Here is a 25,137-nt window from a genome sequence, read left to right on the forward strand (position 1 = left end):
TCCACATTCCCCAGCTACTACAGGAGTTTCATGGGGCATGCCATAGGAGGGCATTCAGGAGTGCAAAGGAACTTATAGCCGGTTAGCTGCTGAATTGTACTGGAAGGGGATGAGGAAAGAATGTAGAGGAGATGGTGGCGAAGTGTGATATCTGCCAGCGGAGCAAGTACCTGAACGATGGCACCAGGGGGATTATACAGCCTCTGGCCCTACAAAGAAGGTTTGGGGAGATTACTATGGATTTCATTGATGGGCCCAAATCAGAAGGCTACACAGTGTATACTTGTAGTGGTCGACAGGCTGAGCAAATATGCTCATTTCATTCCTTGAGACACCCGTACACAGCGGTGTCTGTAGCAGCAGCAATTTGTGAGGGAATAGTCCGCATGCATGGGGTACCATAGTCATTATTTTTGATAGGGAACAAGGTGTTCTGAGCCATTTTTGGAGGAGTATTTAGGATGTAGGGAACAGTATTGAAGAGGAGCACAGCCTAACCATCACAGACTGACGGGCAGACGAGGTGGTGAATAGGAGCTTGAGACATACTTGAGGTGTTTTGTGTCTGAACACCAAAGCGTGGGCCCAAATGGCTAGCTTGGGCAGAATATTGGTACAATACCTCATTTCACTCGGCTACCAGATGACACCTTTTAAGCGTGTTTATATGCGGAGGGACCCCCCAGTTTGGTACCACTAAACACGCCATAGTAATACTCACAGTATCTGCAGTGGATCAGCATATTGAAGGAAAGAGATCAGGTGTTGGAAGAGCTCAAGAGGCATTTATGTTGATCTGTATAATACCCAATGGAAGTAAAAATGAAATCATACCTCTGCTATAAATCTTTCTGCCAAATCCGCTGATATCCTGCTGCTAAACCTCAGACTGCCGAACCATTCAAATCCCTCAAATCACAGCGGGTTCGCATCGCTTCTCTGTAAATCCTGTTGAAAATCTGCGACCTCACCTCGCATCGAGAGCCCAAACGCGTCGTTTAAATAGCGAACAAAATGGAGTCTTCGGGTGCGGCTCTTCACGTCCGACCTCTCTCGCACGACTCCTCTCCCGCTACTTCCACGAGCTCCAGTCTCTACTCTTCTTCCCTCTCTCATTCCTCTCCCACACGATCGAGCTCCCGTCGCTTTACCTCACGAACCCAGTCGCCCCTCTATCGGAACCCCAACAGCCATACCTTCTCCACTGCCAACTCCAAAGCGGCTGAACTCCTCCAAGTGCGCGCCCCACCCTCCGATCCTTCCTCTGCCTGTGCCGATCCCAATCTCAGAGAAGCAGAGAGAGAGAGAGAGAGGAGAGAAGAGAGAGAGAGAAGGAAAGCTTACCTGAGCCGATCTCACTGCCGAAGCCTCCATTCCGCGCCCTTTACTCTTCTGATCCCGTCGTGGCTGTTCGGCTTGGTCCTAGCGACGAGTTCCTTTCCTATTGAGATCAGAAGTTACAACATTTTGATCGGAAGCAAAACCGAGAGCTCGGTTGCTGTGAAGGTAGACGTTCTCCCTTTCGCGCGCTTGTTCGGCCTAATCCGTGAGCAGGCCGAGCCAAGAGGGGAGGCGGGGGATTTTATTTTTATATTATTTATAATTAGGTATTACTAATTATAATTAATATTTTTTATAATTAATGGTAATTATAATAATTTATTCATTACTAATTATAATTAATTATCAATTAGTTATAATTGTTAATTATAATTAATTATTAATTCATCATAATTATAATGAATTAGTTATAATTTATTAATACTATTAATTAATTATTAATTATAATTGTTAATAATAATGAGTAGTTATTTATAGTTAATTATTTTTAATTATAATTAATTATAACTAATTAATTATAATTTGTTAATTAATTATCTAGAATTATAAACTAATCATTATTAATTATAAATAATTATTATTAATTATAATTAACTATAATTGTTATAGTTATATGATTATAATTATTAATTGTTAAAAAAAAAATAGAGAAGAAAATGCTTCTCCCTTCCTCGATCTGCAGCCGACCTCGGTGCCCACCTTGTGTTTGAACACATGTAATAGCTCCTGCATACATATCTTTAATGATTTGAATATAAGCATTATTGACTCCTTTCTTTTTAAGAACTCTCCATAGCACTTCTCTTGGAACTTTATCATATGCTTTTTCTAAATCAATAAATATCATATGTAGATCCTCCTTATTTTCTCTATATTTCTCCATCAAACCTCTTAATAAATGTATGGCTTCCATAGTCGACCTACCCGGCATGAATCCAAATTGATTTTGAGAAACATTAGTATCACGCCGCAACCTATGCTCCATAACTCGCTCCCATAGTTTTAAAGTATGACACATTAACTTAATACCTCTATAATTCGCACAATCTTGTGCATCACCTTTATTCTTAAAAATAGGAATTAACATACTCATTCTCCACTCATCTGGCATCTTTTTAGTCTTCAAAATAGTATTAAAAAGTTTAGTAAGCCATGAAATTCCTTCATCTCCTAAGCATTTCCACACCTCTATTGGGATATCATCAGGTCCAACAGCTTTTCCACCCTTCATTTTCTTTAAAGCCTCTCTAATTTCAGTTTTACTAATATGCCGATAAAAACATAAATCTTTATTTTCATCTAGGGTGCTAAGGTCACTATAGTCAATCTTATTTTCACAATCTTCATTAAAAAGTTTAGCAAAATATCTCATCCATCTTTGTTGAATATCATCTTCTAAGAAAAGTATTTTTTGATCTTCATCTTTAATACACTTCACTTGAACTAAATCCTTACTACTCCTATCTCTTTGTTTGGCTAACTTATACATATATCTTTCTCCCTCTTTAGTATCTAATCTATTATATAAATCACTAAAAGCTAATGTCTTTGCATCGCATATGGCTTTCTTAGCATCCTTACGAGCAATTTTATATATTTCCCAATTATCGGAATTTTTAAAATTAAACCAATTTTTATAACAAAGCTTCTTATTTTTAATTTTTTCTTGCACATTAGGATTCCACCACCAACTATTTTTACTATTGGGAGCTTTTCCCTTTGATACTCCAAGGACATCTTTTGCAATATTCTTAATATCAGTAGCCACTTTTTCCCACATAATATTAGCATCCTCATGCACAGACAAAATCTTAAGATCTAAAATCTTATTTCCAAAAATATTTTTGTTAATATTCTTTAAATGCCCCCATTTAATCCTAGAAAATTGTTTTACTTTATTTTTTATTTTATGCCCCTTTATCTTAAAGTCCAAAACTAATAATCGATGTTGGGTACATAAATTTTCACTCGGAATAACTTTACAATCTTTGCAATCTAAACGATTTGATTTTCTAATAAGAAAATAGTCAATCTGGGTTGTATTATATCCATTTTTATAAGTGATGAGATGCTCATTCCTTTTCTTAAATAAGGTATTAGCAATTAAAAAATTATAAGCTAAACAAAAATCCAATATGGTCTTGCCACCTTCATTCGTCGTTCCAAATCCATGGCCACCATGAATGCTTTTAAAATCATCTACCTCTCTACCAACATGTCCATTTAAATCTCCTCCAATAAAAACTCTTTCTTCAAGAGGTATATTTTGTATTAATTCTTCTAAGTCATTCCAAAAATTTAATTTAGAACTCATATCCAAACCTACTTGTGGAGCATAAGCACTTATAATATTAACAATCTTATCCTCAATAACAATCTTTAAAGCTATAATTCTATCTCCAATCCTATTAATTTTTATTACGTTATCCTTTAAACTCTTATCTATAATAACACCTACACCATTTCTAGTACGACTCCTACCCGAATACCAAAGTTTAAATCTTAAACTATCAATTTTGCTTAGCCTTATCTCCAACCCATTTAGTTTTCTGAATGCATAAAATATTTAACTTCCTATGAATCATAATATCTATTAATTCCATTAATTTTCCTGTAAGGGAACCTATATTCCAAGTTCCTATCCTAATTTTAGTTTCATGGACTAGCTTCTTTGCCCACATCCGTCCTTGATGTGGGAACCCTTGCCTATTTAACACTGCACCCGGGCGCCGGTGCAGCGGCCCTTGCACACTTGTCACTGTATTCAGGCCATACAGCGCGTCGCTTCCAGGGGACGCCCTAGCATTAACACAATTTCTTAAAGGATTCATGTCATTATTGTTCGACAAGTTTTACGCTGGCTGTCGACTACCTAACGCAACCCTCCACTTTTCTCATCCAGGACTTGGGACCTGGCAACGGCAGTGTTAAAAAATGCCTGGCAACGGCAATGTTATAACAAGATGATCAATAAAATTTTGTTCCATTAGACCGTTGCCGGAATCTCTTAACAACATCTACCAGCTTATTTCTGGCATATTAGCTGCACTTTTGATCGCAAATGGAGTGCAAATAAAATGTAACTAAGAAAAATTTTCGGGTAGCTACCATTAATGTTTGAGGCACTAACCTTAACATTTTCTATTAATACGACGAACTATAAGATATCTAACATGATGCTTGTGGTGTTGATCATCATGATAATGATTGGAATAGTAAATGATTGGAATAGTAACCTTTAAAATAATTTTATAAAATTCTACGCAAAAATTTGAACAAAATGATATAGAGGACTTATAGTGAATTTTGCTTATTTCTGAAGTTAAAAATTATACAAATTCCTTTACATCTAAAATACCCTTATTGAAATTAAAACAAAATAATGCATGCAAGGGGGTAATTAAGACTTTATGCACCTAACCTTTCCTCCCACTCATATTAGGAAATTCGGTCCCCATTATTTCGTGCGGCCGAACCGAGCGGAAGCAAGGACGAGGGCGGATAGGCTAGGCGACGGGGGACCTTGTGAGCGGCTCCGACGGCGGTTTCCGGCAGCTGGGCTTAGGGGAAATCAAAGAGGGAGTTTCAAGGAGGCTAGGGTGAGTTTCTAATCAAGTTATTTCTTATGTTTCATGACTTTTTCTTTGAAAGAAAAAGTTAGGCTTTGGCAAAAACTTCTCTTTTCTTTCGAAGATCTATATGCAAGGTTTAGGAGATACTTTTATGCATGGAAATTAGGTTTTTCTTCAAAATTATTGAGTTAGAAAAATTAGGGTTTTTCCCTAAAGTTTGAAATTTTGAAAGTGCTTTTACAAATATGGTTCCTAAGGGTCCTAAGAGGATTTCTAAGGGAATAAATTAGGTTTTTCTCACAAAATGATATTTTCCTAATTTCTAAAATTAATAAATCCGGAAAAAAATTTTCCATAAACATTATTTTGATGAATGGGAAGTTTTAGCATGCAAAAATAAGGATATTAATGAAAATGGGTTTTCCAAATTTAGGGTTTTAGGTTAAATCCGAAAATAGAAATTATTTTGAATTATTTTAGGTAATGGTAAAGGCATTATTTGGATAAAATTATGGATTTAGACCAAATATAAAATTTTAGAATTGTTATATGCTTTGTGTTAAATTAGAAAGAGAGACAAAGATAACCTACGAAAATTTATAGGAATAGAATAATTAAGTTTTAGATAATTAGTGTTAAGCTATGAATATTAAATTATTTCTTATAGGTGTAAATTTTGTGATCTCGAAGGAAGGTGTTCGAGAGGAGTAATCAGATCAAATCCTTTAAATCGAAGTGAGTACTCATAGTTCTTTATTACAGTGATACCTTTGTTTCTCTCAAATTATATGTTTTGAAAGTCCAAGCATGTTTATGAAATTTTTATGGTTACTTTAGATCATGATTATGTTATTATTATCCTATGATTGATCATACGATTTATATGTTATACTTCTTGGCTTTATCACATAAAGTTCATATGTTATAGAAATGAGATGATATTATTGTTATAAAATATTTGCATGTGCATGCTGAATTTATGGAGCTCACCCCCTTATGGTACTAGCTCGGGACGTTACTCGTACACGTTAAAATGGTAAAGGTTATGAAAAAGGAAATGATAAAGGAGTACCTTTATGCTACTAGACGGTGGCTCCTATAACGGTTGTACTATATATAAAATGAGAATGTTACGAATATTGATATGATGAATACAAAATGAATATGAAAGGATATGGATTTATGATTTATGTGTATGTTTAATGTTATGTTTATAAGAGATCAAATTTATGATATATTTAAATGAAATGTGACATTTTGCATATTACTCATTCTGTCTTGAATTACTATAATTTAGAGACATGTTTTACTTACTAAGATTTGGCTTATTGTTAGGTGTTCAATAATTTTTTAGGTATAATTATTTTAACCATAATGAGTAGAAGGGGTGGAAACGTATATCGTAAGAGAGGCGCACCAGAAGAAAGGTAACAATATGAATCTTAATGAGATTATGTTTATTTTTTAAAAATTTATTGTTTTAGTGGTTCTTTCAAATGTTATGGTGATAGATTTAGAGATTGGATAATTTAGTTTACCGTCCAACCTCCGTTCCCGCGTTGCCTATGCGAGCTCACACGCCGGGTCGTGACAGTAATGAACTCAATGCCAACAGAAAATAACGAGGAAAAGCAAACAATTGTACCTAGTTAATAATTGCACCCATTTTAACAAAACTAATTAACACCCATTTAGATAGAAAATTTATTATGGAACAAGCCTATATAAAGAATCCAACGAATGAAAGCAATTTTAAATGGAACGGTCTCCCAAATCAAAGAGAATATGTTTGAATGCATTCATGCATAAGGAATGCAAAAAAAATTATTATGAATATGAAAGGATATGGATTTATGATTTATGTGTATGTTTAATGTTATGTTTATAAGAGATCAAATTTATGATAAATTTAAATGAAATGTGACATTTTGCATATTACTCATTTTGTCTTGAATTACTATAATTTAGAGGCATATTTTACTTACTAAGATTTGGCTTATTGTTAGGTGTTCAATAATTTTTTAGGTATAATTATTTTAACCATAATGAGTAGAAGGGGTGAAAACGTATATCGTAAGAGAGGCGCACAAGAAGAAAGGTAACAATATGAATCTTAATGAGATTATGTTTATTTTTTAAAAATTTTATTGTTTTAGTGGTTCTTTCAAATGTTATGGTGATAGATTTAGAGATTGGATAATTTAGTTTACCGTCCAACCTCCGTTCCCGCATCGCCTATGCGAGCTCACACGTCGGGTCGTGACAGTAATGAACTCAATGCCAACAGGAAATAACAAGGAAAAGCAAACAATTGTACCTAGTTAATAATTGCACCCATTGTAACAAAACTAATTAACACCCATTTAGATAGAAAATTTATTATGGAACAAGCCTATATAAAGAATCCAACGAATGAAAGCAATTTTAAATGGAACGAAGGTCTCCCAAATCAAAGAGAATATGTTTGAATGCATTCATGCATAAGGAATGCAAAAAATGAAGTGACCATCTAAAGGACATTTAACATAAACGTCTATTTAAGAGAGCCAATATTAGAATTAATACCAACCTAATTTAACTCTTTATAAATGCTGGAAACATGGTTGTCAAGATGCATAGGATAATAATTTTACAATGAATTTTCCAACCAATCAATAGACATAAGAAATTGAGATTTCAATGAGCAATTTTGATTTCAAGCTAATTTGAAGCTATGACAATATAATGCTACAAAAAAGATTCATCTTTAAACCATTTGACTTTCAAAAATTTAACCATTTCACCATTTTGAATGCTCAGTAGAGCAAAAGGAAGGGATAAGGTAAGAGAAATGATTATTGATCAAAGGTCCTTAACTCCAAACCCTCTTTTTTTTTTTTTGTCCATAAATGTTTTTCCATTTAACCAGGCTGAGTCTTTTTCCTTCATCTATGAATTTATGCGAATAAATCTCATTTTGACATCCATAAAAAAAGGAGATAAGTAATAAAGTGGTAAATGTGAAAAAACTAAATTAATCAAGACAATACAACTACGTTTACAAGGTAAGTTACCTTTTAATGAAAAAAAAGGTTTCTTGGAAATTTATCTATAATTTGAAGAAAGATCTTTATAAGTTGGAAGATGTATGAACCATGTTTGCCAGTTCAAGTGAATCATCCTTAATCTACTAGCAACAGACGAAGAAGACTAGTCGAGCGGGGAAAACCAAGGGCGCGAGCATAGCTGGCAGAACCAAATTGTGCGAACGTGTGAGGAAATGTGTTCAAATGCAAAAAGCAGTGACTCCTCGTGTGAGATATCCTTGATTCGCTCACTCCTATTGAATTGCATGAATAGAAGAGGCTTACTGAGAGGAAGAAGGAGAAGGAAAAGAAAATAAATAGAGAGAGAGAGAGAGAGAGAGAGAGAGTTCTTGGGTTCCCATTACTGGCGACGAGGGGGAGACCAAGAGAACGAGAGCGAAAGCAAGCAAGATGGAAGGCTTGAGTGGCGAGTGTGGGGACGAGTACGGGCAAAGCTCATAAGACATTCAGCTTGGAAAGGTATGATTAACATTTATAAATAAGGATTTATTTTGTAGATAATAAATAAAAATAATTTAATTTAGATATTAATAAATTATATAATAAAATTTTAAAGGAAAATTAAAAAAAGAGAAAAAGAGAATGTTTAAAATAAATGATTAATCTAATACATACAGTTAAATTAATTATTTTTAAATTATGAATTTTTATAGAATAAATTAATAAATACAATTAAGGAAGTTTATATATATATATATATATATATATATATATAGAGAGAGAGAGAGAGAGAGAGAGAGAAAGAGAGAGAAAATGAATATTTCAAAATTCAATTTTAATTAGTGAATTAAATAATTAATTAGAGAGAGTAATAGCAATTATTAATTAAAATTTTAACAAAGTCTTTGTATAGGTGTTAGTTGATGTCAACGAAGTGATAATTAAGGTAAATTATCAAGGCATCCGATTATGAAGTGAATTAAAATAATGATTTTATTTCTCTCTTATTTCCGTGATGGTTGTATTATTTATAAGAAAGGATAAAAATATGATATACGTATAACATTGATGATCATGTTTAAAATGAATTTAAATGAAATTACTTTATGTTTGGAATGACATGCATATTATTTCAAAAGTCTTGTGTTACTGTAATTTAGAAGCATGATTTACTCACCGAATTCATCATAACTCACTTCTATTTCTAATAACATTCACAGGTATTATTTGATTAACTTAAAATAAGTAGAACAAAATGTATATCGTCGATGAGATGCTTCGGAAGAAAAGTATTTATATCAATGTTTTGAAGTTTCTAGTTGCTCTTTCAATTTATTAGTGATAATTTTAGCAAATGAAAATCTAATCACATGTTCGACCATCTATTCCCACCTCATTAATTCGAGCATCTAGCTAGGTCGTGATAGAGAATCCCCTGCTCCCTCTTTAGTATCATCACTTTTGAATGTTGGAACTTATGATCCCTAAAAAGTCATGTTTGAATTGGAATAGAGAGTCCTATTATTCATATTATTTATTCTGCTTGTGATATTACAATTGTGCTCATCAATGCCACGTTTGATTATTTTGAAGTGAAGTTTGTTGATGATTTAAGCTTGGTCCAATCTCATGATTCTACCAAGCATGTATTTTTATCAAGAGGATAAAAAGTTCAAATTTGTGTTTGCTCATCGAGACACTAATCTTAAAAAAAAAAACTCTCTCCATTCACTCAGGTTTACTAGATTCTAAGTAACCACCCTCCAAATGATTTTGGCATTTTGTACTCGGGTGATTGAATATCAGCAGGCTTCCATCCTCTTCGATAAAAAATACTCATTTTGCTTTATGTTTTCTTGATCCACTGTATTTTGGTTTTCATTTTACAATCGCTAACCTATGTAACTGCTTGTTCAATTAACTTTTTTAATGACTTGTTATTAAATTATGTTGCTTTAAAAGAAAAAATATTCACAAGTTCTAAGAAACTCTGATGTCTCTGGACCTTCCTATTCAATAAATTTAAAAAATAACCTGTACTAGATTAATTAATTTTTTAAAAGATGCATGAAACCAACGAAGAAGAAGATGACTATAATAAGTTACTCATATGGCTATGGACATGGCTGCACTATACAGATCAGTGATCAATATTAAAAGATGCATTAAACCAACGAAGAAGAGGATGACTATTATAAGTTACTCATATGGCTAAGGACATGGCTGCACTATACAGATCAGTGATCAATATTCCCAAAATTTTATTATAAGGTGTTATGAGTTGAATTTTCCAAAATCTGCAAGGAAACTGACATTACATAAGAAAAATAATAGCATTATGATGTTTATTAAGAATAAAGAAATAAAAAATGGCCAAATGTCTCCTTTGATTGAAGTTATAGAAACGATGAGAATGTGTGATTATATTACAAAAATAATGTAAATATTATTTTATACTTACAAGACATGCATGACATTGCGGCCAAAGCAGCTCCTCGGTGCATGGCTGTACAACATATAGTAGCTTTTTGGAATGATAGCTCAAGTAGGGTGCCAGAAGAAGCTACTACTGCCTGAGTATGCAGAGAGGTTAAAATGGCTTCCAAAACAGATTATGAAATATTCTAGTTCTTATGACACAGATTTGTCAAGTGGCAGTGATGCACACCTTGGGACAAAAGCGAACAAATGTAGACACAAAGTTAGTGTAGGCCTCAACCAGATCAGGCTCTTGATCGCATATGTATGAAGAATTCAGCGCAGTTACTGAAGCAGCTGAAGTAAACCTCTCAAAAGTGTCGATGCATAAGGTTCCATATTCTTCTCTATAACCAAATTCTTCAATGACAACAGCAGCTGATGAAGTTGCCAGTGCGGAAATAGTGAATAACAAAATGGAAATACATGTGATGCAAATTTACTACATAAGAATAATAAAAGTTTCGTCAAATACAAAAACTTATCAATCAATCGATAATGACTTAAATGTTGATGGGATTTGCCTCAATATTTGAACATCATGTTTGAGTGCTGATAATCAAATATGTAGATAGTGCTTTCTCTTACAAGTTAAAAAATGTCAGCAAGAGCTCTTCATGTGATCATAAAATGTTAATTCTCATGCATGCACATGTGAAAAACCAATCTTTGAATTAAGGACAAAAAAAAGGTCAATCAGCCCTCAAAGATGATCATAAACCAATTCCACCACCACCATATACCTTAAAACTCTTCCGAATTATTATTTTCTGTTAGGATGTTTTAATGTAGGACAACCAGTAATAGACGACAATTCAGCCAAATCACATAGAAATCTAATTTTTCATAGGCTAACCATTAACGGTTAAACCAAGCTACAAAAAAGCTCAATTGCATTAGTGTTAGGGCTTGCCTAGACCCCCATAAATTTAGAACAATTTTTGTATCATTTATTTTTTATTGGTTTAAACGTAATCAGGTAAAGGATATTTCATCCTTATTTAAAGTAAAGCCTAAGAATAAACTCATCCTTACCAAAGGATTTAATTTCTTTTATAAATAGGACTAATTTTATGGACTTTTGGATTATTAAATGAAGATTGAATTACTGATGAAGCCACATATGATTGTATCCATTTTTGTTTCTTCCCCACTAATCCAAAGTGTACATTGATGTAAGCACAAGTGTAAGAAAACTGAAACAAAGAGAACAATGGATAGAACTCAAACCAGACTCTATTAAAATAGAAGTAATCAACTAAAACACCCAAAATCCAACAAGAAAACACGAAGAGACTTTTAAGAAACAAAGAAAATAAAAAAACAACGCTATCTTCAGACAACCGTCAGAGCGGGTTCCTCACATGCATCGAATTGTAGGTTAAATAAGATAAGTGCATAGGACTAGCAAACCGATGGTCCACCACTGCAAGATCGTCCAATTCTTCCAACAGATGCTTCCAAGTCAACCAACGATCACCACCAAAACTCAAGAAGAAGAATACAGATGGAGTGGAACTTGCGAGAGACGAAAGAGGTTAGAAGCCAAGACAAAGGGTGGAAAGAGCTCGCAAGATTTCCAGAGGGGATGAGAAGAAGAATGGAACAAGCTCGCAAGCTTTTCAAATAACCCGCAGGTCAATAGCAAATTTGCTTACAATAATCAACTGCCTTTCTTCACAAAAACATCTCATATTTATAGGCAAGATAGGAGAATACCAACAACCACTTTAATTAATTTCCAAAAGAACCCAAGCATTAAGTCATGGTTTTTCCCATATGCTTTTCACGGAAAACAGCCCAGCTCAGGAATCGAAAGAGCAACCACGGGAACCAAAGGAACCGCACGGAATCGAGGCACCACAAGCCACAGGAAGACCCCCAGCTCGAAAAACCAGCAGCCACCGTGGGAGCCAAGGAGACAAAGCACGGAAACAGCAGCCAACCGTGAAAGCCAAGGCACAAAATTAATCCAGCACAAAAAACATAGCCACAGATTCCCAAGAGACAAGAAGAAAGGGGAAGGAGAAGGGACAAGTCCACTCCAAAATTGAATCTAACATAATGAGCTTACCTTTAAAACATTAATGAGCTACAAAACTTGAGCTCAAGCAACTAAGAGAATGAGCTAAACTCCAACCATCTCCATACATCACCATATGCTCCAAAACAGCCAACCCGTGAACCAGCAGCAGCCAAGGACCCATCGAGCCAGCAAACCAAAGGTCTACCAAGCCCCATGCACAACCTACCATATTCATTGGATGCTTTCCCATCAATAGATAGCTAAAAAAAGAAAAGAACATAAAACATATTATTGTTCAAATAAAAATAAAAAAATACAGAAATATTTGATAGTATCAATTCCCTCCTGGTGGAAAATTCTCATCTCCTGATGAGAATGTATCAGCAACTCGTTCATAAAGCTCCAAATTCCTCTTTTTTAGATCAGCAGCATCAATCCAGGTGCAATCAGTCAATGGTTGCTACATTTGACCAAGAACTTCTTGTGTTCCCCATGTCTTGTTTTAATGACTTTCATATCAACAACATCTTCAATTTAATCTTTAGACTTTACCAAAGGAGCAGAGAGTGGTAAAGTTTAAATGTCTACAAAATCATCAGAATTTCCTTAATACAAAGACAAGTCAGAAACATTAAAAACAGGAGAAGTGCCAACAGTATTTGGTAGGTCCAGCAAATAAGGCATTGTGCAGTTCCTTTAAAAGCCTTACATACCTTACATTGTTTAACCAGTTTAGCAATGTCTTTTCTCATGTGAGGACAGAAATATTTTTCTTCGACTAAAACAATTGTTTTTTCCTTGCCCAAAATGTCCTCTCAAACCTCCACTATGCAATTATTTCACAACTTGTTCTCTTAAAGAGCTTTTAGATATGCAAATTCTAGTTCCCTTAAACAAAAAACCTTGATGTATAACAAACTGAGCAGAAGGATCAGTTCCATACGCAAAACAAGCATCCGAAATATTTTTAAAATCAGAATCACTTGCATAAGTGTCTTTCAAAAAGTCAAAAGAAGTAACAGTTGGAAAAACAGTTATCAACAAGTAAGATCTTCGACTTAAAACATCAGGAACCTTATTTAAAACCCCAGTTTTATGTTTGATATAAAAAGAGTATTCTTGCAAAAAAGAAACCCATTTGGCATGTCTTTTGTTCAGATTTTTTTGTGAACCCAAAAACCGTAAAGCCTCGTGATCAGTATTCAAAATAAATTCTCGTTGAACCAGATAGCATCTCCAGAATTTCAAAGCTTGAACAATGGCATAAAATTCTAAGTCATAAGTAGAATATCGAGATCGAGCATCATTTAACATTTTCACTAAAATATGCAATAGGCTTTCCTTCCTGACTCAGAACAACACCAATACCAACATGTGAAGCATCACAATCGACTTCAAAAACCTTTTCAAAATTTGGCAGGCTAAGAATTAGAGTTTGACTCATTTTTAGTTTGATCAGTTGAAAAGTAGTTTCAGCCTCAGGGGTCCATTTAAAAGTTCACTTTTTTAAACAATCAGTGATAAGAGCGATTAAAGAACTAAAGTTTTTAACGAATCAACGATAAAAAGATGCAAACCCATGAAACCTCTTACCTCACTGATATTTTTAGGAACAAGCCAGCTTCTTATTGCCTCAATTTTCACAGGATCTACTTTGATTCCCTTAGCAGACACAATGTAACCCAAAAATGTCAAACTCTAAGTCATAAAAGAACATTTCTTTAAATTGATGTACAGTTTTTGTTCTCTCAAAGTTTTCAGAATTTCTTTGACATGTAAAAGATGTTCAGATGGGTGAATGCTGTAAATCAGAATATCATCAAAATATACGACTACAAACTTTCCAATAAAAGGTCGCAAGACATGATTCATAGTTCGCATAAAAGTACTCGGAGCATTAGTCAAACCAAAAGGCATAACAAGCCATTCATATAAGCCCTCTTTGGTTTTAAAAGCAGTTTTTCATTCATCTCTAGGTCTAATTCTTATCCGATGATACCCATTTTTCAAATCAATCTTTGAAAAAACTTTAACACCACTTAGCATATCAAGCATGTCATCTAACCTAGGAACTGGAAACCGGTATTTGATGGTTATTTTATTTATGACTCGACTATCTACGCACATTCTCCAAGTTTCATCCTTTTTAGGAGTAAGCAAAGAAGATACAACACAAGGACTCAGACTTTCTTGGATTAAACCCTTTTCCAACAGTTCAGACACTTGTTTAGAAAGTTTTTTATGTTCATTTGGACTCATTCTGTAATGTGAACGATTAGGCAATGTAGCTTCAGGAATTAAATCAATATGATGTTGAATGTTTCTCATTGGGGGTAAACCAGCTGGTAATTCATCAAATATTAAATCAGAAAATTCATCAAGCAACGATTGTATTTCTTTAGGAATTTCAAAGGTTAAATCAGACTCTTTTCCAAACAACAAATATATCACATCAGACTTTGTTAATTCATTTGTGTTTCGAAGAAATTCAGAGGTGGAAGACTTTGCAAGCTTTTTGTTCTTTGTTACCGGGTCGGGAATGTTTCTTTGTGGAAAAAGTGTGAACTCCTTATTATCTTTAATTAAGGAATTTGTGTTCTTTTCTCCTTTGTGGATGGTTTTATGATCATACTTCCATGGACGACCTAAAAGGATATGACAGACTTCAAGAGGTACAACATCACAGACGATTTGATTTTTGTAAGTTCCTCCAATTGTTAAGTTCACAGTACATTGTTTAGTTATAGGAACCTCACTCCTCTCTTTGAACCAGGATATTTTGTATGATTTAACAAGAGATTTTGTTTTCAGATTAAGCTTCTTTACCATATGTTGTGACACAGTTTCCTGAACTTCCACAATAATTCATTAAGGTACACACTTTCCCTTCAATAGTGCAGGTAGTTCTAAAGATATTTCTTCTAAGCCATTTATCTTCCTTTTCAATTTGAGCAGTTAAAATTCGTCGAATTACTAGCAACGGTTCTCCTTCATCACCCTCCAAATCAAATTTCTTTAATTCAACTTCATTTTCAGATTCTGTTTCATTCTCTTTCTCTTCTTCTATTTCTTTTTCATCTTCTATGAAATTATTTCGTAGAGTATTATTCTTTCTGCAAGTAGCTAAAAAGTGACCATATAGACCACACTTGTAACAAGGCCCAATTAGTTTAGATTGTTCAGTAGGTTTAGTTCCGGCTACTCCTTTACCCTTTTCCTGATTTTGACCTTCAGCATCTTTAACTTTCACACTTGAAGTTCCTGCAGAAGTTTGAGATTGAAGTTTAGTTCCACTAGTTTGTCCCTGCTTATATGTTTTAGTTATTTTGTTGCTTCACCGCAAATGTTGTTTTTCAATTTTCAAGGACATGCGATAAGCTTCATCTAACTTAACAACATGATGCAAGTTTAGTTGATCCTGAATTGTCCATTTTAACCCATTGAGATATCTTGTTACAATTTTCTCTTCAGACTCATCCAAATCATTTCTAGCTTGCAATTTATAAAAGTTTTCTGTGTATTCTTCCACAGTTTGATTACCTTGAAGCAAATTGTTAAACTCCTGAAAAATATTTCTTGAATGATCAGAAGACAAAAATTTTCCTTTCATCTTTTCTTTCATCTTATCCCAAATTTAAACTTTTTCTTTGCCTCGCCTTAATCTGTTATTTTGTAAGTTTTTCCACCAAGTTAATGCGTGCCCCGCTAGCTTTAAACTTACAAATTTGACTTTTCGATTATCCGGAATTTCTTTCCATTCGAAAAAATTGATCTATTTTCTCTACCCATTCAATGAATTGTTCATGTTGTAATTTTCCTTCAAAATTATAGACATCGATTTTAATTCCGTAATCCCAATTTCTTTGTCTCCTATTTTGATTTCTAGGTTCTTCCTCCTCACTTTTAGAAGATATAATACTATGATTAACATTAGCTTGATTGACATTTAGATTAGCAATTGCTTCAGCTACCGTGTTGATTTGTTGTTGCAAATTATTCAATTGTTGCATCATTTGTTGCCAATCTCCTTGTTCATTAGCCATTTGTTAAACACAAAAGAGAAAGACTCCTACAAACCAAAAAAAGGCGAACTTGCTCTGATACCAAGTTGATGCAAGCACAAGTGTAAGAAAAATGAAACAAAGAGAACAATGGATAGAACTCAAACCAGACTCTATTAAAATAGAAGTAATCAACTAAAACACCGAAAATCCAACAAGAAAACATGAAGAGCCTTTTAAGAAACAAAGAAAATAAAAAAACAACGCTATCTTCAGACAACCGTCAGAGCGGATTCCTCACATGCATCGAATTGTAGGTTAAATAAGATAAGTGCATAGGGCTAGCAAACCGATGGTCCACCACTGCAAGATTGTCCAAATCTTCCAACAGATGCTTCCAAGTCAACCAACAATCACCACCAAAGCTAAAGAAGAAGGATACAGATGGAGTGAAACTTGCGGAGAGACGAAAGAGGTTAGAAGCCAAGACGAAGGGTGGAAAGAGTTCGCAAGATTTCCAGAGGGGATGAGAAGAAGAATGAAACAAGCTCGCAAGCTTTTCCAATAATCCGCAGGTCAATAGCAAATTTGCTCACAATAATCAACTGCCCTTCTTCACAAAAACATCTCATATTTATAGGCAAGATAGGAGAATACCAACAGCCACTTTAATTAATTTCCGCAAGAACCCAAGCATTAAGTCATGGTTTTTCCCATATGCTTTTCACGAAAAACAGCCCAGCTCAGGAACCGAAGAGCAACCATGGGAACCAAAGGAACCACACTGAACCGAGGTGGCACAAGCGACGGGAAGACCCCCAGCTCAGAAAATCAGCAGCCACCATGGGAGCCAAGGATACAAAGTATGAAAACAGCAGCCAACCGTGAAAGCCAAGGCACAAAATTAATCCAGCACAAAAAACATAGACACGGATTCCCAAGAGACAAGAAAGGGGAAGGAGAAGGGACAAGTCCACCCCAAAATTGAATCCAGCATAATGAGCTTACCTTTAGAACATTAATGAGCTACCAAACTTCAGCTCAAGCAACTAAGAGAATGAGCTCAACTCCAACCATCTTCATACATCACCATATGCTCCAAAACAGCCAACCCGTGAACCAGCAGCAGCCAAGGACCCATCGAGCCAGCAAACCAAAGGTCTACCAAGCACCATGCACAATCTACCATGTTCATTGGATGCTTTCCCATCATTAAATAGCTAAAAAAGAAAATAACATAAAACATACTATTGTTCAAATAAAAATAAAAAATACAGAAATATTTGATAGCATCATACATGAAGAATTCTTCAAGTTGTGTATACAGAGTTTTCCTTTGCCGCCTTTTCTTCTTCCTCTTCTCAGTTTTTGCAGCCCTTCTAGTTGCAATTTTTTGCCATCAATATTAGGCTTCGTTTGGGACGGCTTTCTTACTGCTTCTTAAAGTAGTTTTCTAGTATAAAAATTTTATTTGTTGTACTAAAAAATTGCTTTAAGAAGCAGGAAGTCATTTCAAACGAAGCCTTAGTATCATAGCGAGTCATTGAATAGTTGGGTAAAATATTCCCTCCAACATTTCTCCACCTATGTGTGATCACCTATTTCACATATCGCACGTCGTCAACCATCTCTGCTCTTTCAGCAATACCAAAAAGAATCCTCCTTGTCAAAATCATGATACCCAACTTCTATCAAGTCCAATTACCATAATGCCTGGCTCTTTTAATCATTCTCTCACCTCACCTGCATCCACTAGCATTTACCAATCCCATAAAACCTAACTTTCTCATACTTCAATTGCGACTCCATGTATAACTCCTTGTCCCATAAAAAAATCTTAAAATTCCACCATCGATTTGTGTTGTAATTCGGCTTTCCAACATCAGAACAAAAGGATAATTCCACCAAAAGATCGCTTTCATTCCATTTTTATGCAAAGTGAATTTCGTTACAGTATGATAGTTTTTTTGCCTCCTCTTCTTCATGATCTTGTCTTCCACCTGTTCTTTGTATTTCTATCACTCCTTGTACCATTTCTTGCTTTCTACGTCATAGTATCTTCCAAAAGTTTTATATTCAACACTTTTGCTAAAATATACAATATATACTCTAAATTTCATCACAAGAACATTATTTTAGCTTTCTTATGAGGCTCAAGGGAGCGTTCTGAGTGATGAAGCTCTAATGGATAGTAGATCACACACAGTATGTATATTATATATATAGGCTTCAAACAAGACAGTCCAAATAGTAGTCTTCCTGTTCTGATGGATCATTAAGCATCAAGCTATCATTCTTTTTTTTTTTATGTGTTTACTTTTTCTATGGCAATTCTTGTCAACTTCCCTAGTCAAACTTATACTATTTTCTAGCTATAAAATGATATTTTATGAAAATAAAATAAAATAAAACCTCCCCTCAAAAATATTAATAAAGAAATAAAATAAAATAAAGCCAAACCCCACAGAATAAAGCCATCTCATTAGAATGAATATAGACCATGGTGTTGTTATAATTTATGTGGTCCAATGATTATAATTATTAGTATGCCAAACCAAATTTTGTCTTAGTTCTTCCCTTTTGCACATAAAGAATCAACATCACCTACTTTGAGAACTTGATAATTAAAATGTTACAAGGATTCAACATCAATAGCTTAACAATTTGTCACGTAACTTCTCTTGTAAAATGACTATCATCACTGAGAGCAGAGGCAAAAGTTTTGCTAAGCTTATAGTCAAATTCAGGACCAAAATAAAAATTGAGTTGTGAGAATTAATTTCCTACCAATTACAAGTTTAGAAAAATTATTGATGAGTACTTAAACCGGTCTGAGGATATGAATTGTGTATATGATCTTCAAAATAAATATGAGTAATGATATTAATATATGATAATGATTTTCATCCCGAATTAAGATTGATGCATGACTGTGGGCTCCGAAAATTCGGCCCCGGCCTCCACTCGCTTTTCTTTATTCGGCGAGGGAGTTTTAACGAACTAAGTTCCGGGGTAAATTTTGGAAGGCAGATGGGTTTGTAGATAAGACACTACCCAGAGATTTCGCCCTCATTTTATGAGGACTTTATGATCTGAGTTCTGGTTTCCTATAGGCGCAAGCCCCTATAGTTAATTACCCCTCCCGATCACGAGAGAGAACTTTCGATTAAGGCTAGTCATTAATCAGATTCGTATATAAATACGTGTATCTGGCATATAGTAGCAGCATTGGGTATAGGAATTTGAGAATGTTGGATTTGAGAATTTGGTTTGAATTTAGGATTGAAAGATTTCAATACTTAAATAGGAATTGCCACCATCTTTTCACTTAAGCGGATGTGGGGGAATGGATGAATGGCCCGATCAAAATCCCATTGGTTCCTGTCGTCCCGCCATCGTGGTCCCTGTCTACTTAGTCAGAGAGTTAGTCGACAAACCTGAACAGAGGATCCTTGGTCGGCAGCCATGGGTTGTTCGTCCAAGGGGAACCTTGTAGACCTGTGGGTTGGTGTTGGATTGTAAAGGGGACAAATTTGGAATCCACCTTAGCTAACAGAGGCTTGCCTATCGATACATATCCTTATTGATTCATATCTCAAGGATTTGATGCAATAAGGGAGCCGTATTGGTCTGGCATAACCGAGATATCGTGTAGCATTTCGGGTCGAACCAGCGGTTTAGGAGGCCCGGGTTCGATCGTAACCGTTATCCTGCGGGTGCACATTTTAGCGCAAGACCGCCGGGTTAGAGGACAGTTACCACGTCTTATGGGCAGGAGACTGTTTGAGAATGGATCCTAGTGATATTTTCGACTAGGCATTTCGCTCTTGTGAGCTAGAGTTATTTGAATTGTCCACCCGGCAGACTGTAGCGGAAGGTGGATGAGATTTTGCTTTAAGCATCTGATGGATATATTTGTCATTTTTAAATATTTTGAAATTGGAGTTTGTAGATTTTTTGGGTTTTGAGTGAGCATTTTTGGAGTTTTTGGAATTTGAATGGACCATCCCCGGTTGAGATAACATTCAACACGGCCATCATCGGGAGTGTTTAGGGTCATTTCCATTTGATTGAACCTTGTCGGACCTATCAACTTATCGATAGGGATCGGGTTCTCGTAGGCTTTTGTGCCTTTGTCTATATTTTCTTGATTTTAGGCATTGAAGGCTATAAAAGAATGTATGTTAAACTAAATACACCGGTCACTACAACCGTGTATCTATTTGATAGTTCGAACCCTGTCGTACTCCTATTGATCGTATAGAAGGATCAGAAAAAGTTCTATAAGGCTTATGCCTTTGTTACGAATTTTTCTTGATTTTAGGCCTTGAAGGCCGAATATCAATGTTGTAGACGCCTCGTCTGTCCTGCTGTCATATCAGTGTTGCGATCCGGTGCGTTGCGTTCTTGAGATTGACTCCCCCCTTTTCTCAATTCACGGGGAAGGATTTTCTGTTTTGAGTTTTAAAGACTTCTTGATTTGGGAGAACTCCTTTTAGGATCTTCGTGTAGCAGATTTGTTATTTTTCGGTGTTTTTGGATACGAGCGTGTGGCTTGTTTCTCCCTAAGAATGGATAAGGGAGAACTTTGAACACCAGGCAAGTTTGGTCTAATTTAGTTCAAACATTTCTCCCTTCTCTAGGGGTGTCCTTTTTATCGTACATCGGGCTGCCTTTTGTCCCGGTGTGCTTGAAGATTTGACGACCAATGTCGTAGGTGATATCAATACTTGTGTCCACAGCGATTCGTTGTACAATTACACTGTTGTTATCCACAAGTTTTCATTTGCATTTGTAAGGGATCCGTACTTGTGCCCAGTGATCATCTTATCTTGCAACACACTGTTGTTATCCACAAGTATTTCATATGCATTTGTAGGGAAACCGTTGTATCCACTACGAAGCTTTTAGAATGTTGCGGGAGACCCATTGCTTCTGCATCATATCCACCCTTTCACCATCTCGGGTGGTTTGATTGTACTTGTTTGGACCTTCTGATAGGGATCGTCGTTAGGCGCGGTGTAGCTTGTGTCCACAGTGGTCTCGTTTGATGCTTACACATACACACCTGTTTGAAATCTACCAACAAGTATTCATTTGCTGGCAGATCAGTCGAACCGCTACGACCGTCCTACTGTAGTATCGTAGGAGAACCCTTGGCCTTTTGTATTGGAAACACCTATGTCACCAATGCCAGTGGTTAGTGGGTTGCATTTGTTTGTAGGAGGTGGATCTTCCATCATTTGGTCTCCCGCATCAGCCATTCTCAATCAAAACAGGCGTTATTGTATTTGGATCATATTTAAACATCTACGACAGTGTTAAATGTAAACTTTGCAGCTTATATTAGTATGGTTTCCAATAGTTTCATTTTGACCTCGCGTAAGCTCGTTGTAGGAGACTGTACTTGTGTCCACAGTGGTTCGCTATACATCACGACATACCACTGTTGTTATTCCACAAGTGGCTTGTAATTTGTTTGTAAGGATCCGTAGTGTTTGCACGAAACTTCCTAGGAATATTTGTAGCGGGAGACCTCGTTCTTGCAATCAACATGCCACCTTTCACCAATCTCAGGTGGTTGTTGTACTTGTTGTGGGGGGAGTCCATCCATCATATGGTTCTCTGTATCGCCACTCATCAATCAGCAGCATTGTAGGGATTGTTGTAGGATATTAACACCATCTTCGAAGTTATAATTTCGTGTGCACAGGGATTTATCCACTCGCTGTAACATTGGTTATTTAGAGAACTGTGCGTTTAGAACTATCTGATGGTATTCATCTCACACAAGATTGTCCCAATTTTATGTATTCCATCGGACCGCCTGAGTTAAGTTTCAACCATCTTGGAAGTCTCCCTCGTATGTCTTTTTGATATAGTGCATGGTGCATTACTCAGTAGAACTATGTAAAGTTCGTTGTATTCAGATCTGTAGTTTGAGTGTCCATGTGTGATCCAAACCTTTGATCTTTTGCATGTGTTTGATCCCAAATTCAGCTCTCTCATTCAGACATTGGAATTCATCAAGTTTACAAGTCACTATCTTTCTCGTACTAGGTCCTCTCTTCATTTTAGTTCAAGTTTTGTGCATTTTTTGTTTGAGTTACGGTCTTTCTTTGATCATCTTCGTCATTGCATGCTCAAATTGATGTCGTTCCATATATAGTTTAAAGCTTTATGCATTTCAGTTGAAATATTCGGCAGCACCCGGCATATCCCCCGTTTGTGGAGAAAATTGGGGAGCTGGGCTTCCACCACGCTACTAGAGCTGTGTATGGTAGGTGTCCTGACACCGCGGCCGACAAATTTAATCCCACCACGCTAAAGAGCGTTATGGGGCCTTCAGCCAGTTACTCCGTAAACGAACAGCAGTGACGTACAGAAACAGCAGTGACTCCCACCACAGTCAATGAGCGTGTATAGGGCTCTCCCACTCGTCTATGCTCGCACCGGGCTTCCTCCTACCGTGCTACAAGAGCGCGATATAGGTGTTCTTCCGTCGCTGCAAAACACGAGAACGGGTTTTTGGTACCATATACTTCTCGTAGCTGCTAGTGTCCGGCGGTGTCGGTGTCGAGGTCGAGGACCGTCCCCACACGCTACAGAGGCGTGTAAGGGCTGTTACACGCCTCTTCGATTCGCCTTCGCTTGCCCACAGGCAGTAGCTCAAAACGGTTCCTCCTACCCGTGTTACAAAGCAGCGCGACTAGGTGGTTCTCGGTCCGCTGCAAGTCAGATAGAGGACGGCGATTTAGTTAGAAATGTATACCTTGCAACGTCCGGTCGGTTAGGCGGGGCCGAGGATGGAGGCAAGAGGGGCTCAAGCATCTCTTTGCTTCATTCTTTTTTTTTTTTAATTATAATATTAATTATTATATTAGGCTTGATGTTGTTGTTCGTTGTTGAATGGTCAAAATCCCAGTAGTGAAAATTAGTATCAAGATTACATTGATTCCCTGAGCAAATAAAAGTCAGGTAGACCCTTAAAAAGGTTTGGTTAAAAATATTAGAAATGATCTCTCTTTATAGATTCTCACATGAGGATTGACTTTTTCAACCAGACACAATGACGAGAAAAGGATTCATCAGAGCTGAAACCCACGTCAGTGGGACAACAGCTTGATGCTGTTTTATATAATAATAATACTAATTAATACAAATTAATTAACAAATCATTTTTAATTAATTATTTATTAAATTAACTATAATTAATGTAATTATAATATTATTTATTAATTAATTAAAATTATTAATTTATAATAATCTTAATAATTATAACTAATTAAAATTAATTAATTATAATTAGATTAATTATAATTTACTCTATATAATTAATCTTATAAATTATAATTAATTAACCTTAATTTAATTAAAATTAATTATAATTAATTTGATTAATTATAATAATTTTAATTGAAATTAAATATAATTAATCATAATAATTAATTAAAAATAATAATTAATTAATTAATTAGAATTAATTAAACAATTATAATTTTTTTTGTTTGGGAAGATTTACGGGATTTGGCCAGAGTAGCGCACGAAAGGGGCAAAGTTACCTTCACACCGTTGAGCTCCTGTGCTCGTTTCCGATCAAAATGTGTGACTTCCGATCCGGCGAGAAAGGGAAAGTCGCAGAAGGTGTGGAGTCGAACAGCCCTACAGGACCCGAAGAAGCGGCGTGTGTGATCTCACGACTGACGAGCTCCCGTCGTTGCTCTGGATCAAAATGCCGTAACTTCCGATCCCGCAGGAACGTCGTGCAAAGGGGCGAAGTCGGTCGGGCACGCAGGCAGCTGGAGAGGCACGCGACAGGGAGGAGGTTATCTCCACGGCGAGCGAGCGCCTGTTGTTGCCTCCGACCAAAGTGTCGCAACTTCCGACCGACTGGAAGGAAGCCGTGGAAGGAGCGATCGGAAAGCAGAGGAGATCGGGGGAGGAGAAGGGCTCATGCGTCCAGAGAGGCCGAAGGCCTCGTTGCCTCGAGGCTTTTAACGACTCAAAACGAGTCGTTCGACGATCGTGCGGAGAAGTGACGCGAGATCGTGCCGAACGGCTTGCGACGTGCAGGGAACGGCGACGACGTGCGATGGCAGAGTAGGTAAGATTTGATATATATATATTTTTTTCTTTTTTTTTTTGTTTTACTGTAGGGGTCAACAATGACCCTTGAACATAAGCCAATAGATGAAGTTCATCATAAAACCTCTTATGTGAGGCGACAACAGCATCCCTCAAAAAAAAAAATGCCAACATGTCTGCTTAGAGTACGTTTAACATTTAAGGTATTCATCACATTTGTAATTTCTCCATACTTCAATTGGTTTATAAATAAGCCATACATAAATTAAAAGCTTATTATGATCTAGAGTCTCGACAGAGAAATATAAGAAAAACTAGAGATTTTAAAACGTAAACCTACCATAACATGGATATATCTTAAGATTATAGAAGAACTGAAGTCAGGAGGGATCCTAACTAATACTCCAAAGAGCTCGAGAGAGATGAGAAGTACTTACACTTTGATCCACAACAACAATAGGTATAAAACTACTCTAATGCAATCATATACCTTTAAATATCATATATTAATTACTTTAAAAATAATAAATTTATTTTTAGCATTTGAAGCTTTTTAATTTAATCTACACCGCTCATTTTAATTCATTAGGCTAGATAAATTTAACAAA

At 35.8% G+C, this 25,137-nt stretch overlaps 1 protein-coding gene across 3 annotated transcripts in view; it reads right to left on the reverse strand.

Annotated features, from left to right (window-relative positions):
- The window catches only part of LOC110092572 (transportin MOS14), a 132,848-nt gene that overhangs the window by 29,126 nt on the left and 78,585 nt on the right, over positions 1-25,137 (reverse strand). For all 3 annotated transcript variants that reach the window (XR_002302599.2, XM_028698005.1, XM_020817182.2), the window contains 2 exons: positions 10,608-10,795; positions 10,401-10,512 (listed from right to left, as the gene is read on the reverse strand). Coding sequence is in view for 2 of the 3 variants with exons in the window: in XM_028698005.1 (XP_028553838.1) it covers positions 10,401-10,512; positions 10,608-10,795 (300 nt within the window). In the remaining variant the exon portion in view is untranslated. The remainder of the gene's footprint in view (positions 1-10,400; positions 10,513-10,607; positions 10,796-25,137) is intronic.

This window comes from Dendrobium catenatum, unplaced genomic scaffold (genome assembly GCF_001605985.2).
Source record: "Dendrobium catenatum unplaced genomic scaffold, ASM160598v2 fragScaff_scaffold_1026, whole genome shotgun sequence".
In the NCBI taxonomy this organism is placed as follows: domain Eukaryota; kingdom Viridiplantae; phylum Streptophyta; class Magnoliopsida; order Asparagales; family Orchidaceae; genus Dendrobium; species Dendrobium catenatum.